The sequence below is a fragment of the Nicotiana sylvestris genome, chromosome 12, assembly GCF_000393655.2.
Source record: "Nicotiana sylvestris chromosome 12, ASM39365v2, whole genome shotgun sequence".
NCBI classification, from domain to species: Eukaryota; Viridiplantae; Streptophyta; class Magnoliopsida; order Solanales; family Solanaceae; genus Nicotiana; species Nicotiana sylvestris.
In genome coordinates this window covers 136,426,466-136,441,996 of record NC_091068.1, presented here as the reverse complement: position 1 = coordinate 136,441,996, position 15,531 = coordinate 136,426,466, and the positions used below count along the sequence as shown (strand labels likewise).

Genomic DNA, 15,531 nt, shown 5'->3' with positions numbered 1-15,531 from the left:
TAACACACAAATAAAAGCAACACAAGTTTATTTTATGCCTTTTAGATACTGTTCTTCTTCACTTATCTTGTTCTTCATCCACGACCGGGCTCGAACCGGGGGTCCAATCGAGGACGAGGTCGTTGTTCAACCCAAGTTTAGGCTTAGCGATAACATCGCGATTTGTTTGATCACTTATTTTGTCTTTAATTTATTTATCACAATTTTTAATTATTTGTGTTGAATCAAATCACGTATCCTTAAAACTGCGTATAAATTTAATCGTTATCCAATTTTGGGGTAAAACGTTTGGTGCCCACCATGGGACTAGGGATAATAATGGTGATTTGATACGAATCTCCATAACATATCCTATTTTACACTTGTACTTTGAAGTCTTAATTTCATGTCAGCCCAAAAATGTCAAACTCTCAGTCTGCTCCCTCGAACATTGACGTTGAGTCTGGCCATCGTAGAAAAAATAATAATTTGGTGACTAGTAACGAGGTTTCCCCTACCGATCCCAATAGTGTCCTGGCTGTCAATCCGGTCGATGCTAACTCGCAAATTTTTGGCGCCATTGCTGGGGAGTTAAACGGATTTAGCTATATATCTAGGTTTTTGTGTGATTTGTCTTCTTTTCCTTCCGAGTCACTAACTTTGTTTTTGAATTGATTATAGGTACAAGAATGACTCTCAACAACGAGCCCATAGGGAATGTGCCATTAGGGGAGGAAGTGGACGATGATCAAGGAGATGAGGTTCTTCCTGAACTTCAAGCAAATAGGCGAGGCCGACTGCCTCATGATAATTTTCTTGTCCCTCCCCCACCTCCACCAAGAGCGGCAGCACACTGAGTGTTGCCGAACAAGGGTTATGCGAGTGCTATAGTCCCGCCACACATTAGGGCGAGCAACTTCCAAATCACCATTGTGATACTTACACTACTTGAGCAATGGGGATTCTTCACCGGGGCTCCGAGTCAAAATGCTTACAAGCATCTCAAACGGTTAATCGATACTTGTTGGGGGAGCAAGCAAAACATTATTTCTGAGGACGCGCTGCGGTTGAGGCTATTTCCCTTTTCTCTATGGGGGAAAGGCATTGGACTGGTTAGAGAGATTGCCCAATCATTCCATCCATACATGGGATGAGTTGGCCAAAAAATTCATTGCCAAATTCTTCTCTCCGGGGCATATGGCTATACTTCGGGATGAGATTCTTGCGTTCAAGCAAGAGCCCAATGAGCCATTGCACGAGATTTGGGAAAGATATCGTACCATGGTTACAGAGTGCCCGAGTAATTATATGACCGAGAGCATGATCCAAAAAACCTTCTACATGGGGATAAACAAAACAAATCAATGTGTGGTAAATCAACTCGCCGGTAGGAACTTCATGAACACGCCTTATGCCGAAGCTTGTGAAATTTTGGATGAGATGTCGGATACCCCATCGGCATGGCAAAGTAGAGCCAATGTTCTTCAAGGTTACCCAAATGTCATTCACCTACACAAGGAACAACATGATCATGGGCAAGCTATTGCCGAGTTGACAACCACAATGAATCAATTGGCCAAAGCTTAGCTTCAACAAGTTCTAGGGCCGAAACAAGTGAATGCAATGGAAGGTGTGAATTTGATGATGAACAAAAGACGGTAAAAAGGTCAAAAAATGCAAAGACATCTGAAACAATTCATGCAAGATGATAGTGGGTATGACCAAGGTGATTCATTCAAATGAGCAAGAAGAAGAATTGCAATATGTCAACAATTATCAAGGCCAAAGAAACAATGCTCAAGGACAAAATCAACAAAAATGGCGGTCACAAGGAAATCAAGGCAATTGGAGTGGTGGTAACACTAATAGAGGCAATTGGAATAATCAAGGTAACCAAGGCGATTGGGTAGGCAATAACCAAGGCAATTGGAGTGGCAACAATCAAAGCAATTAGGGAGTCAACAACCAAGGGGGTTGGAACAATAATAACCAAGGGAATCGGGGGTCGGGTTTTTAATGGCCCACAATGTTTCAACAACCAAGCAATCCACCTCCGTATCCTTCCCAAGGTCCGATTTCTTCTAACAATGAAATGGGCCGAATAGAGAACATGTTTAAATAAATGATGGAGAAGAACACAGACTCCGATGCTTAATTATCCTCTCACAACACTTCTATTCAAAATTTGGAAGTTCAATTAGGACAAATCTCGCAAGCTTTGAACACTGGTCCTAAGGGGGCACTACCTAGTGATATGGTGGTGAACCCTAAGGGTGGGAATAACACAGGACATGCTATGACCATGACTACAAGAAGTGGAAAAGGTAGGGAGGCAACCACCTCAAATCAAAGAAGAATTGTGGATGATGATGTGTTGGTACAAGAAGATGCGACTCTAAGTAATGTGGTTCAAACTAATGAAGAAGTGAGAATTGACATTAATGAAAATGTGGAGGAGACACAAGAAGAAGTGAACCCGTCTAGGGAACGCGTAATTGATATGCCGGAACCGCTAGTGCCAAAGTCTAAGGTACCAATGCCAAGGCCTCCCCCTCCATATCCTCAAAGGCTTGAAAAGAAAAATAGCGAGAACCAATTCAAAAAGTTTATTGATATGATGAAGAGTTTGTCTATCAATGTACCATTGGTTGAGGCTTTAGAGCAAATGTTAGGCTATGTAAATTCATGAAGGATTTGGTGATCAAGAAAAGATCGATGAATTGTGAGACTATCAAGATAACACATCAAGTGAGTGCTATTGCGCACTAAATGGATCCAAAATTGGAAGATCCAGGCGCTTTCACAATTCATTGCATTATTGGGAGCGCCAATTTTGCCAAAGCTCTATATGATCTAGGGGCGAGTATCAATTTGATGCCCTACTCGGTGTTAAAAACTATGGGAATGGGAAACCAAGACCCACATACATGAGGTTACAAATGGCGGATCGTACAATGTAGAGGCCATTGGGTATTATTGATGATGTGTTGGTTCGTGTTGACAAGTTCATCCTCCCCGCAGACTTTGTGATTCTTGATTGTGAAGTGGACTATGAGGTGCCTATTATTTTGGGTAGACCTTTGATCGGCTCCAGCCCTACACCACTATATAATGGTGAGGAATGGTCGATGCAGCTTTTACCCGAAGGGTCGGGATCGATTTCCACAGAGAGTTAATATTGGTTTGTAGTTGAGTTTCTATCTAATCTAACTATGTGTGTTGCTCTTAATTGCACTTCTAAACATGTTTGAGTCTGTTACTATTCTACTTTTAAATGCTAAGGATTTCTGAAAATAATCTAAGTACAATATTTTTGTTAAGTTTTCTGAAGTGATAAAAAGCACAAGGGGAGTGACTTACACCTAGGCGAGTATCTAATGAGATCTAAAATTTGGACAAGCTTGTTATATATGGGGTCGTGATATAACCTCTACACATAGTTACTCACTCTATACCTCTTAGTAGTTTGAGTGACTTTCCCCTAATTGGCTTTCTCAAGTCCAATTGGGTATTCAAACAATGCAAGTAAAATTGGCTCAAGTCGGGTATTACTATCTCTAGGTTTAACCCTTTAATTGGGGTTATCAATCTCTTGAGTGCACCCCAATTCCTTGTTAGCCTAATTTTCCTAGACTTAGTCCCTCTTTCTCCAGTAGAGACTAAGTCATAAAGGCATGAATCAGTGTTTGCAGCCACCAATTCTACAATTAAAGCATGAATCAAGCTAAATATCACTAACCCATAAACAATTAAGCCCTAAAATAGAAGACCCATTAAATACCCACACTAAGGTTGGGTCACAACCCTAGCTAATGGGTTTAGCTACTCATAAAGATGAAGATGAAATATAAGCCACAAAAGTTGATTACAAGATTAAAATCTACGAGTATAAACTAAAGCTACTCTAAAATTACTCAAATGAGTAAAATTATGGCTGTTCACGAGCCTTTTAGTACAAAAGATACCCTAAAAATATGAAAAATATCTATTTATACACAGCTGAAATTACTAGACAAAAATACCTCTACGGAGGTTCTGCTGTCAGCTTAATACTGAGCGCTTCAGCTCTTGGACTTCCGCGGCCACGCAAAAGCAAGCACGAACTGCGTTTCTTCTCTTCTGAGCTTGGTCTAGACTTGATTCTGCTGGGAGCGTAAAAGCAACCGCCTCAGCGTAGTCTTCAACTGCGGCCGCGCAATATGTTCGCGGATCGTGCTCTTTATTTGAGCTCAAATTTCCATTCCTCTAATTCTCAATTTCTACCTCAACGGAATTTGAACCGCGACCGCGTCAAGAATTTTGCTACCGCTCTATTTCACCATGGTCAGCGGTGTTTGTTGTACCTAAAAGTATCTTCTCTGAATCTCACTTCCGCTGGTAGTGTAATTGTGGCCGCCTCAATGGTGAACCTTCTGCAATCGCACTATTTCATCACTGTCAGCGCTTTTAACTTAGCTTTGAACTTGTGATGGTTTAACTCCTTTATGAGCTGGTTATGACTTTCTTTCTTCATTTTGACCAAACCCTGCAAACAAGCACAATAAGTTAGTTTTCAGGAATATTTTTACACATTTTTTATCCAAAACCTAAGAAAAAGAGAGCATAAGATAGGCTAGAATCGGTAGCTATCAACTACCCCAAACTTAAGCTTTTGCTTTTCCTCAAGCAAACAAAGTAATTTCCACTTCCACAAGGTAAAATAAAGAAGAATTACAGCTACTCTAAAGTGACTTCAACAAGCATTAATTGGGACTAACAATTACCCTCAACACAAATGTATTATCAACAACACACAACCTTTTTAGTACCATGGATCTAGTGCAACACAAGATCACTTAACTCATCAAGGAAACTTGCTCTATTACGTAGGTCACTGTGGAACCCAAACTCTTTCTTCTCTAATCTCCATATGCAAATATCACTTTAGATTATAGCACTCAGAACAAGGATTGTGGAAAAATACACTCATCACTCTCAAAGGAAGGTCACAAGTCCAGCTCTAAGTACCATAAGCTTGCCCTCATGTGAATCACCACTAATGTAAGCTCACTCAACTCAAGATCATATAGGGCTTTAGCGGGAATATAATGAAGGCTTTTGGTTTAAGGTAGGATATATCGGTCTATGAAGGTTTTATCTTTCCTTTAAGCATTTCATCTTCTCATTTTGGCTCACACTTTCTTGACTCTTTGAGTCATTTTTCTCTTTCCTAGGGGACTAGAGAGACACACTATTACTCTTTCTTATTTATAACAATCATTTTTCTCTTTTATAATCATTCCAAGCCCTTCATCATTGTTTTTATTGAATCCCTTCATTTATCTCTATTGTTCACTTTCTTTTTGACTTTTTGGCTTTTCTTTCTTTTTCCTTTTGCCATCTTTTTTTTTTTCATTTTGCACCTTTTATCACTTTTGCATTCCTTATCTCTCCCCCCAAACTTATGCTTTTACCAATTATGCTAAGGAAAGATCGGGTGCCAAGAGAGGGTCATTTTAGAATGGATAAAGGTTTGTATCATGGTTATTGAAAGAACAAGGGCTATGGCTCAACGGGGTTGACTAGGGATATCATATTTGGTAGGCTATGAATGCTTTCAAGTTTTCAGTTTGGATTAAGGAGAGCGTATAATCATTTCTCAAGTCGAGCTACACTTAGAATTTCGCCTAGACAAACATTCAGGGCAAATTCTAGACTTATTGGAACGAGACTTGGACTTGCAAATCAAAACTCACCTCACAAGCTATTGGATTGCTAAAGAGAACAGATTCGATGTCCCACAACAATATTAGCTAATATTAAGCAACACAAATGGTCCCAAAAAATCATTCGATGATTGTTAAGTCAACACAAGAGTCTAAAGGTAAAAAACTAGCACCATTCTTTTCAAATCAACTTGTTTCTAACCATAAGGTCAAAGGTGAATGTGTTAGGCCCAAGTGAAGCTTTGCCTGAGACACTTTTATTCATTACTACTATTAATACAAAAACATAAAGAAAACGGACTCCAACCCTTAAGAAGGTTGTCATGCCATCTATCATCGGAAAGAGCCACCCGGTTCACACAAATTCCACCTCTGGAAAGAACCATGACATTAAGAAAACCAAAGGCTTATTGATCACGTAAACTTAAAAAAGTAAGAAGCTACAAATTGAAAAAAAACTACTAAATGAAAATAAGAAGATATGTTATTAAGTAAAATTGCAAAAGAAGTTATAAATTAAAATACGTAAAGTAAACTGAATATGTACAATAGGGAATTGAGACGAATATACATAAAAAGGGAATGGATATATATATATATATATATATATATATATATATATATGGAAAGGGAACCAAAAATAACGAAAAGTGAAAAATAAATGGTAAAGTTATATACATACCAAAAGTGAAAAATAACAATAATGAAAAATAAGTGTCATAATTTTATTCCAGTATCAATCAAAATAGGACCACCCCCTAAATAAGAATTGGCATTGTCCTCAATGCTAAAAGCAAAAATAAGATCAAAGAGGGGTTAGAGAATAAGGAAAACTCCCTATGATCCCTCTGTCTGCATGGGGTCACTGGCTAGGTCCTGTGGTTGGGTCCCTAGGTCATCTCCCTCGGGGTCTTCCAGCTCAATCTCTACGTCATCAGGTTGGGGAATCACCCCTCTCCTCATAGGCTCTTTATCATCCTTATGCTCCAGTGCCTGTGCTGCCTGAGCTGATGGAATTGGGTCCTCCAATAGCAGCTCCAATGGAATATTGCCAGCTGATCTAATCTTGTCCACCTCCTTCCTTAGCAACTTTACTGACTCCTTCGAAGCCTAAGTTTTCTTCATTTTCTTTGTTGCTCAGGTCCGTGATTACCTTTCCCTGTGCCTCCAAAGTGGCCATAATCAGTTTCTAGTTGTCTAGGAGCTTCTTCTAGTTGTCCAAAAGCTCATTTAGTGATTCCTCTACGGAAGCTGGCACCTGAGGTTGTATCGGAGCTGACTAAGCTGCCACTATGCTGGATATGACAGACAACTTTGATGTCACTGCCTGCATCTAGTTGTTGATGCTGGACAGAGTCTGGTTAACCCTCATTGCAGTGAGAGGGTAAGCTGATATAGAAGGCACCGGAGTAGGTATGGAAGTAGATGGTCCGGAGGGAGGATGTGGTATGGCAGTGGGGGCTCGGAACCAATAGCCACCACCCCTGGCTCTTTAGACTGGCCAATAGAAGTGGAGGCTTTGCCCTTGGACTTGGGGTTGTCTGACCCATGCAGGTTGTACCATGAGAATGGCCTCTTTGGTTTTACCTTGGTGTCAAAGTCCCTTACCTCTACTTCCTAATCCTCCAGGTACATGGTGAGGAAGTTTGGGAAAGGGTATGAACTCTCATTCTTGTTGACCGCTCTAGTGATCACCTTGGACATGATATTCCTGACATTGATCGGGTACCCCGCCATGATGGCCCCCACTATAAATGCCCGGGAGACCGACATATCACTGTCATGAGTAGTGGGGTCTAACCGGCTACACACAAACGTCTCGCAACCCTTCTCCTCAAAGCTTAATGTGTTCCTATAGATTGGGACCCCAGGTGTCAGCCAAGCTGGAGTAGTCCCCATGAGAGAAATCACTGATGCCAGCCATGGGCGGGCTAATTCATCCATCGCCACCTTCTCCATATACAAGGATTCATCCTCGTCATTGAAACCGACATAGTCATTCAGTGTCTTGCCATCAAATATGATCTTCCGGTTCCATACCTTGGTCACATAGGTGCCCTGTGGGAAACGTTTACATAAAACTCCTTGACCAAGTGCTCATTGGCCTCTGGCAGCTTTCTTGTGAAGAATTCCCACCCTAGTCTTTCATCAAATTGCCTCTTCACATTGGGGTTGTGGGGTAGAAGATCCTTTTCTATGAAATGCCTATCATGTGTGAGTGACCTCTAGGGCCACCACTCCCGGAATTTATGGTAGGCTTTCTCACTGACAAATCTTTCTTGCCACACCATCGGATTCCCTGTTCTCTCCAACCCTCCTATCTAGGTATCACCCCCTCATCATCAAGTTGCCTCTTCACACGGGTTGTGACATCTAGGTTTTGTCTAGGTGGAGAAGCTATAGGAGAGGCTGATGTTGAAAACTCACTACTTTCCTCTGAGCCATCAGACTACTCAGAAGAAGCAGGAGAAGTAGGTGAAGCTGGGGGTGTAGGTTTGTCTCTTAATTGGAATCTACCCTAGAAGTCTGCGGGAATATGGGTTGGCACTGGACTCCCTTCCGAAGCTTCCCAGGAAGGGACATAATCACTACCCTCTGAATGGGATGTGGCTCTGTCTGCAACTTTGATTGTTTTCCTCAACTTCCCTATTGATTTTGGACCGCTAAGGGTAGTTTGGTCCTTCCTTGGCCTCCTCTCCCCCTGCCTCAGGAGGATTCAACCCTCCCTTTTTGTGCATCACCGACACCTCTAGATCGTACCATTGTCTGCAGAGAAAATCAGTGAAAGATCATTAATATTGGTGTTAGAAGAATCAACAAAGAAAAATAGAGGAAAAGTTGATAGTGTTTCATAGGCAGAGGTCCGCTGACAACGGAAAAAAGGAGGGCGATCGTGGAATGGGTACTGCTGACAATAGAAAAAGGGCCGCAACGACGAAGGATTGGGGATCGGACTACCCAGCCTCTAAATCTAAGGTACCGCTGAGAGCTGAATTTTGGGCGTGGCTGCCAAAGTTGCACCGCTGTCCGCGGAAAAACAAATGCGGCCGCAAATCAAATTTGACACTTCTCTGAACTATAATTCTGCTGTCCGCAGATCGCGGCTGTGTAAAGCAGGTTGCTGCCAATGGAATTTCCACCGCTGACCACGGAAAGCAGACTATTTTTAACTCAAGCTTCACAAGTACGCTGACCGCGGAATTAAAAAATTAAACGGGCTACCAAGGGTTTTCATTTTTTAGCCATTAACAAGTATTATGAATATTACCAATCCCTACTAGGCATGCCCAACAAGTATCATCATGCATTTTAGCAACAACTAATTAGAAACTACTTAACCCTAGTGTAACACCCCGTATATTCGGCTTAGGTGTGAATGTGTTAAATGAGTGGTAAGGTTATACCTTGAACATGTAAAGTCCCATCAGGATGATTATGAGTGAAAATAGTTACTTCAAAATCAAGATGGAAAGTGAGGTGTATAAGATTTGACAAAATCGACAAAGTTAGCAGAAAGTTCGTATTCCAGCAGGTTTTAGAGAAATTGAGTAAGGAATTTGGGAAAACGTAAAGCATGAAAGTTATAGGCCTTTGAAATAGATTTCCAACGATATAATATGTAGCCCAAATGCATCTTTGTGTAAAAAGGTATGCACATTTTACATAACAGTATGTGATATGCGCGGCGGTAGCGCGACCACGCTAATTTTGAGGCAGTGTTACTGCTATTTAGCACGGTCAACAGCGCGGGCAGGCCCCCAGATGCGCGGGACCGCTAGTGGGGGGCGTTGTAAAGCTATATTTCGCCCCCCACAACCCCAAAACATAAAAACTTGCTCTAGAAAGAGGAACTCTCAAAAACCTAACTCCTTAAGGGTCCTTCCACCATCCAAGGTAAGTTCTAATGGTGATTCTAAGTTAATTTCAATTTTACAACATCTTATTAACATAGGTAAACCCTCCATATCATTAGATATTCGATTGAGACATCATTGTTGAGAGAAGGAAGCCTAGAACTCGGATTCAAAGGGTTTGAACTTCAAAAAGGTAATGTCTTCACCCTCTAATTGATTCTAGCATTTATTTAATGATTATAAACCCTAGTTTATGAGATATGAGTTGATGGGTTTGATAGAAAACCATGAACAATTATAGGATTGGGGTGTCGAGTGTTGATTATTGGATAAAGGGTGTTGTTTACATTATGGGTGATGAAGAATAATGTTGATATAATCATTTGATACTTTAAAATTTATCTAGGAACAAGAGAATGAGTTGTTCGGTGTAGAGACACCATTAATAAGGACTATGAAGCTTTATTTTGACCAAGTGTTTGATAAAATGCTTAAGTGACCAAAACATGAGCATCATAGCTAATATGGAATCCCTTTGACTTGTATTGCTATAGATTAAAGTTGAAAGGGTTGACAAACATTATATTACGCTCAAGGGCAGGAATTTAAGGTATGTAAGGCTAACTCTTTACGTTTGGGAATGTCCATGATTCTCCCTACGTTCCATTCATTATGACCATTACCAGTTTCCTCAGAAAATAACTATGCCTCAGTTCCCTGAATAGTAGTAGAATTTCTATTCTCTAGATGGCACATTCTCATAATCATTCGATATTCTATGAGTTTCAGTTATGATAAATCAACTAATTAGGAATACTCATCTCAGTCTAATCCTATCACTAATCCAGTATCATGTAACTTTGTATGGCTCATTATTTCAGTATCATGTATTGTAATATGATTCTCAGTTCCTAATTTAATATTCTTGAATGTTGAACACCTGTATTTGGGCCTGAGGCGCAGTTTATGCTTTATGCATTTTGGACCTGAGGCTGCAGTTATGTATACGTATACTTGGGCCCGAGGCCGCAATTGTGCACATATATATATATATATACACATACATACATACATACATACATACATATTGGGCCTGAGGCCACAGTTTAATATTCAGTTAAACATGCTGTTTATCATTCAGAAGAGGGAGTATTCACATCCTTACTTCATTGTTCAGTTATCAATTTATCAGCCAACAGTTCAGTTTCAGTTTCAGTATTTACAATTCTTTTGTTCAGCTATTTTACATACCAACACAATTCAAAATGTGCTGACGTCTCTTTTGCCTGGGGCCTGTATCTTGCGATGCATGTAACGATTTTCAGGTTAACGATTCTGCTTTCTAGGACATCTCGTATCAGCTATTGGTGAGCCCAAGTCTTCCGGGGCCTTATCTCTCTTTTGTTTTAGTCATTATAGTATTTCAGTTAATAAGGGATACCGGGGACCTTGTCCCGGTAAACAGTTAGTATTTTTAGTATATCTTTAGAGGCTTTGTAGACTATAACCCAGTCAGTCAGATATTAGCAGGCTTTCATGTGTTAGCCTTGTCGGCTACTTGTTTATACTGGCAGACCTTTCAGTATTTTTCGCATCTATGGTATTTCAGTCAGAATCCTTAGTAGATTACCATGTTTTATATTTACCTCTAGCTCATAGTTATACCATGTATTGATCCAGCCATGCAGTTGGTTTGCTTGGTCATATACAGTCAGGCACCGAGTGCCGTGTTACGCCCAGACCATGGTTCGGGGCATGACAAAGCTTGGTATACAAGCCCTAGGTTCAAGAGTCCTATGGAGTCTATGAAGCCGGGTCCATTGGGGTCTCTTTTATGTATGTGTGTGCGCCACACATGTAAATAGTTGACCACCAAGACATCTAGGATTGTTCCATTTCTTTCATAATCTTGGTCGTGCAGTTAAAGCTATGCTTTCAGGAATCTTTCTAACCCGTGCGAATTGCATATTTCAGAAAAATGCCTGCTAAAAGAAAGTACACCAGGAGGGCCTCTGTTACTAGCCAGGGGGCCACAACTAATGCTGCTCAAGAGGAGGACACTTCGGCCCAGGAGGTTGCACCGAGCTCAGTGCCCAGTGTTTCAGACATGGATGTTAGGGGAGCTATCCAGTTGCTCACCTAGATTGTTGCTACTTAGGCTCAAAGGCAGGGAACAAGTGATGTTCATGAGATGGGTAGTTCCAGGTTTAGGGAATTCCTCAACATGAAACCTCCCGTCTTCACAGGGTCCAAAAAGGATGAGGATCCGCAAAACTTCATTGATGAGGTTTAGACGATATTTCAAGTGAAGCATGCTACAGACACTAAGGCAGCAGAGCTTGCTGCGTACCAGCTAAAGGATGTTGCCAACACTTGGTATGAAACATGGGAAGAGTCCCGAGGGGAGGATGCGGATCCTGCGACTTGGAAGGAGTTTGCAGATACGTTCCTTGAGCACTTTCTACCCATTGAGGTCTTGGAAGCTAAGGCTTTGGAGTTTGAGAGACTCAGACAGAATGATATGAGTGTGAATGAGTACTACCTCAAGTTCGTCTCTCTGGCCAAGAATGCTCCGGAAATGGTACGTGATATGAGGGCCAGAGTTAGGCGGTTTGTGTTGGGGATTTCAGATGATTTGTTTGCTGATGCTAATATAACTGCTCAGAATAATGACATGGCCATCACTAAGATGGTTACCTTTGTTAAAGGGAACGAAGACAGGTTGAAGGAAGAAGAACGTCTACGGAGAGAGAAGGAGAGGGAATTCAGCAAGAGAGCTAAGTCTGTAGGAAATTTCAACCATGGGGGACTCAAGCAGAAGGCAATCGCCAATTTTTCAAGAAATCAAAATTAGGACCTGCTCCATCTTCAACTAGTGCACCGGTTTAGAGGTCAAAGTTTAACAAGAAAAACCAGAATTTCAGAATAGCAGACTCACAGTCACAGGCTAGTGTGGGTTACAGAGTCCATGTTACCCTATTTGCAACATGTGTAGTAAGATGCACCCAGGGTTGTGTCATTTGGGCACAAATGGTTGCTTAGGGTGTGGTCAGTAGGGCCACTTCTTGAGGGATTGTCCATCGGCAAAGCAGAACAATGGAGGAAATGTAGCTCAGTCCACTAATTCAGTAGCCCATAATAACTCTCAGGCCCAACAAGGGCACGGTGCAGCAAAGTCTAATACTGCAGGCGGTGGACGAAACCGCTTGTATGCACTGGCAGACTGTCAGGATACAGAGGCTCGTGGAGATGTTGTCATAGGTATGCTAACAATATTCACTTTTGATGTCTATGCTCTTATAGATCCGGGATCCACCCTATCTTATGTAACCCCATATATTGCAAACAAATTTGGGATAGAACCAGAAAAGTTGTGTGAACCCTTTGAAGTGTCCACTCCAGTTGGAGAATCAATTATAGCAAGGTGTATCTATAGGGGATGTCCAGTCAAAGTGCATCATCGTCTTACTGTAGCAGACTTAGTAGAATTGGAGATGTTAGACTTCGATGTAATCATGGGCATGGATTGGTTAGAGTCATGTTATGCCAAAGTGGGTTGTAGAACCAAAATAGTAAGTTTTGAATTTCCTGGTGAACCAGTCTTAGAATGGAAGGGTGATGCAGTAGCACCTAGGGGTAGAACTTTTTTCCTATCTTAAAGCCAGAAAGATGATCTCCAAGGGATATATCTATCACCTGGTTCGAGTTAAGGATGCAGATGCTCAGATCCCCACTCTCTAGTCGGTACCAATTGTAAATGAGTTTCCAGAAGTGTTTCCCGAAGATCTCCCTGGAGTCCCTCCCGATAGGGAGATTGACTTTGGAATTGATCTACTTCCAGACACTAAGCCGATATCTATTCCGCCTTATAGAATGGATCCAACAGACTTAAAAGTCCATTGAAAGATCTTCAAGATAAGGGATTTATAAGGCAAAGTGTCTCACCTTAGGGCATACCGGTCTTGTTTTTTCGAAAGAAGGATGGGTCTTTGCGTATGTGCATTGACTATCGTCAGTTGAATAAAGTCACCATCAAGAACAAGTAACCTCTTCCCAGAATAGATGATTTATTTGATCAACTTCAGGGTGCCCAGTGTTATTCAAAGATTGACCTCAGATCGGGATACCATCAGTTGAAGGTTAAGGAAGTTGATATTCCAAAAACAGCTTTTAGGACTCGATATGGGCATTTCGAACTCCTGGTAATGTCATTTGGTTTAACGAATGCACCAGCAGCTTTCATGGACCTTATGAATAGGGTATTCAAGCCTTATCTTGATTTGTTTGTTATCGTGTTTATTGATGACATCTTGATTTATTCCCGTAGTGGGACTGGCCATGCAGAACATCTCAGAATTGTGTTGCAGACACTACAGGATCACAAGCTATATGCAAAATTTTCTAAGTGTGAATTCTGGTTGAAATCAGTAGCGTTTTTGGGCCATGTCATCTCAGGGGAAGGCGTGAAAGTGGACTCTCAGAAAATAGAGGTAGTGAAGAATTGGCCTAGACCCACCTCAGTATCTGATATAAGAAGTTTCTTGGGTCTAGTGGGCTATTATAGGCATTTCGTAGAGGGATTTTCTTCTATCTCGTCCCCTTTAACTAGATTAACTTAGAAGAAAGTCAAGTTTCAATGGTCAGACGCATGCGAGAAAAGTTTTGAGGAGTTGAAGAAAAGGCTGACTTCAGCTCCAGTCCTGACACTACTAGAAGGAACCGAAGGGTTCGTTGTTTATTGTGATGCTTCAGGGGTTGGTCTTGGGTGTGTATTAATGCAGCACAGTAAAGTCATAGCCTACGCGTTGAGACAACTCAAGGCTCACGAGAAGAATTATCTGACTCATGATCTTGAATTAACAGTTGTGGTGTTCGCGCTTAAGATTTGACGCCATTATCTGTATGGGGTACATGTTGACATTTTGACAGATCACAAGAGTCTCCAATACATCTTCAAGCAAAGAGAATTAAATCTACGTCAGAGAAGGTGGCTCGAATTACTTAAAGATTATGATGTTGATATCCTCTATCATCCGGGAAAGCAAATGTTCTAGACGATGCTTTTAATTGGTGTTCTATGAGCAGCTTAGCTCACGTTGAGGCAAACAAGCGAACTATGATCAAGGAAATCCACCGCTTAGCAAATCTAGGAGTTCGACTTTTAGACTCCGAAGATGGTGGTGTTGTTCTCCAGAACAAGGCTGAATCCTCCTTAGTAGACGAAGTAAAAGAAAAACAGTTCAGTGATCCCTACTTATTGCAGCTGAATGAAGGAATTCACAAACACAAAACTATGGCTTTTGAACAAAGGGGAGATGATGGTACTTTGAGACGTAGATGAGCTCAGAGAGCGGATTATGTCAGAAGCCCACAATTCCAGGTATTCTATTCATCCAGGTTCCACTAAGATGTATCACGATCTTAAGGAGGTTTATTGGTGGAACGATATGAAAAAGAGTATAGCAGATTTCGTGGCTAGGTGTCCAAATTGCCAGCAGGTGAAAGTCGAACACCAGAGTCCTAGCGGTTTAACTCAGAATATAGAAATTCCCATTTGGAAATGGGAGATGATAAACATGGACTTCATAACAGGTCTACCTTGCTCGTTACGGAAGCACGATTCGATTTGGGTGATTGTAGACTGACTTACCAAGTCAGCTCACTTCTTGCCAGTGAAGACTACAGATTCGGCCGAGGATTATGCCAAGTTGTATATTAAAGAAATTGTCCGATTGCATGGGGCTCCTTTGTCCATTATCTCAGATCGTGGTGCTCAGTTCACAGCAAACTTTTGGAAATCCTTTCAGAAGGGATTGGGCATAAGGGTAAACCTCAGCACTACTTTTCATCCTCAGACAGATGGACAAGCAAAACGTACCATTCAAACTCTGGAGGATATGTTGAGGGCGTGTGTTATTGATTTTAAAGGTAATTGGGACGATCATCTACCTCTCATTGAGTTTGATTAAAATAACAGCTATCACTCTAGTATC

General features: G+C 41.2%; 1 protein-coding gene across 1 annotated transcript; it reads left to right on the top strand.

Annotated features, from left to right (window-relative positions):
- Positions 1-2,233: 2,233 nt before the first annotated feature.
- On the top strand, positions 2,234-15,507 carry LOC138883803 (uncharacterized). The gene is made up of 8 exons (XM_070164517.1): positions 2,234-2,656; positions 10,093-10,148; positions 11,513-11,651; positions 11,850-12,359; positions 12,595-13,067; positions 14,624-14,859; positions 14,936-15,130; positions 15,212-15,507. Exons 1-8 carry the CDS (start codon positions 2,234-2,236, stop codon positions 15,505-15,507), a joined length of 2,328 nt encoding a protein of 775 aa, XP_070020618.1.
- The last annotated feature ends 24 nt before the right edge of the window (positions 15,508-15,531 follow it).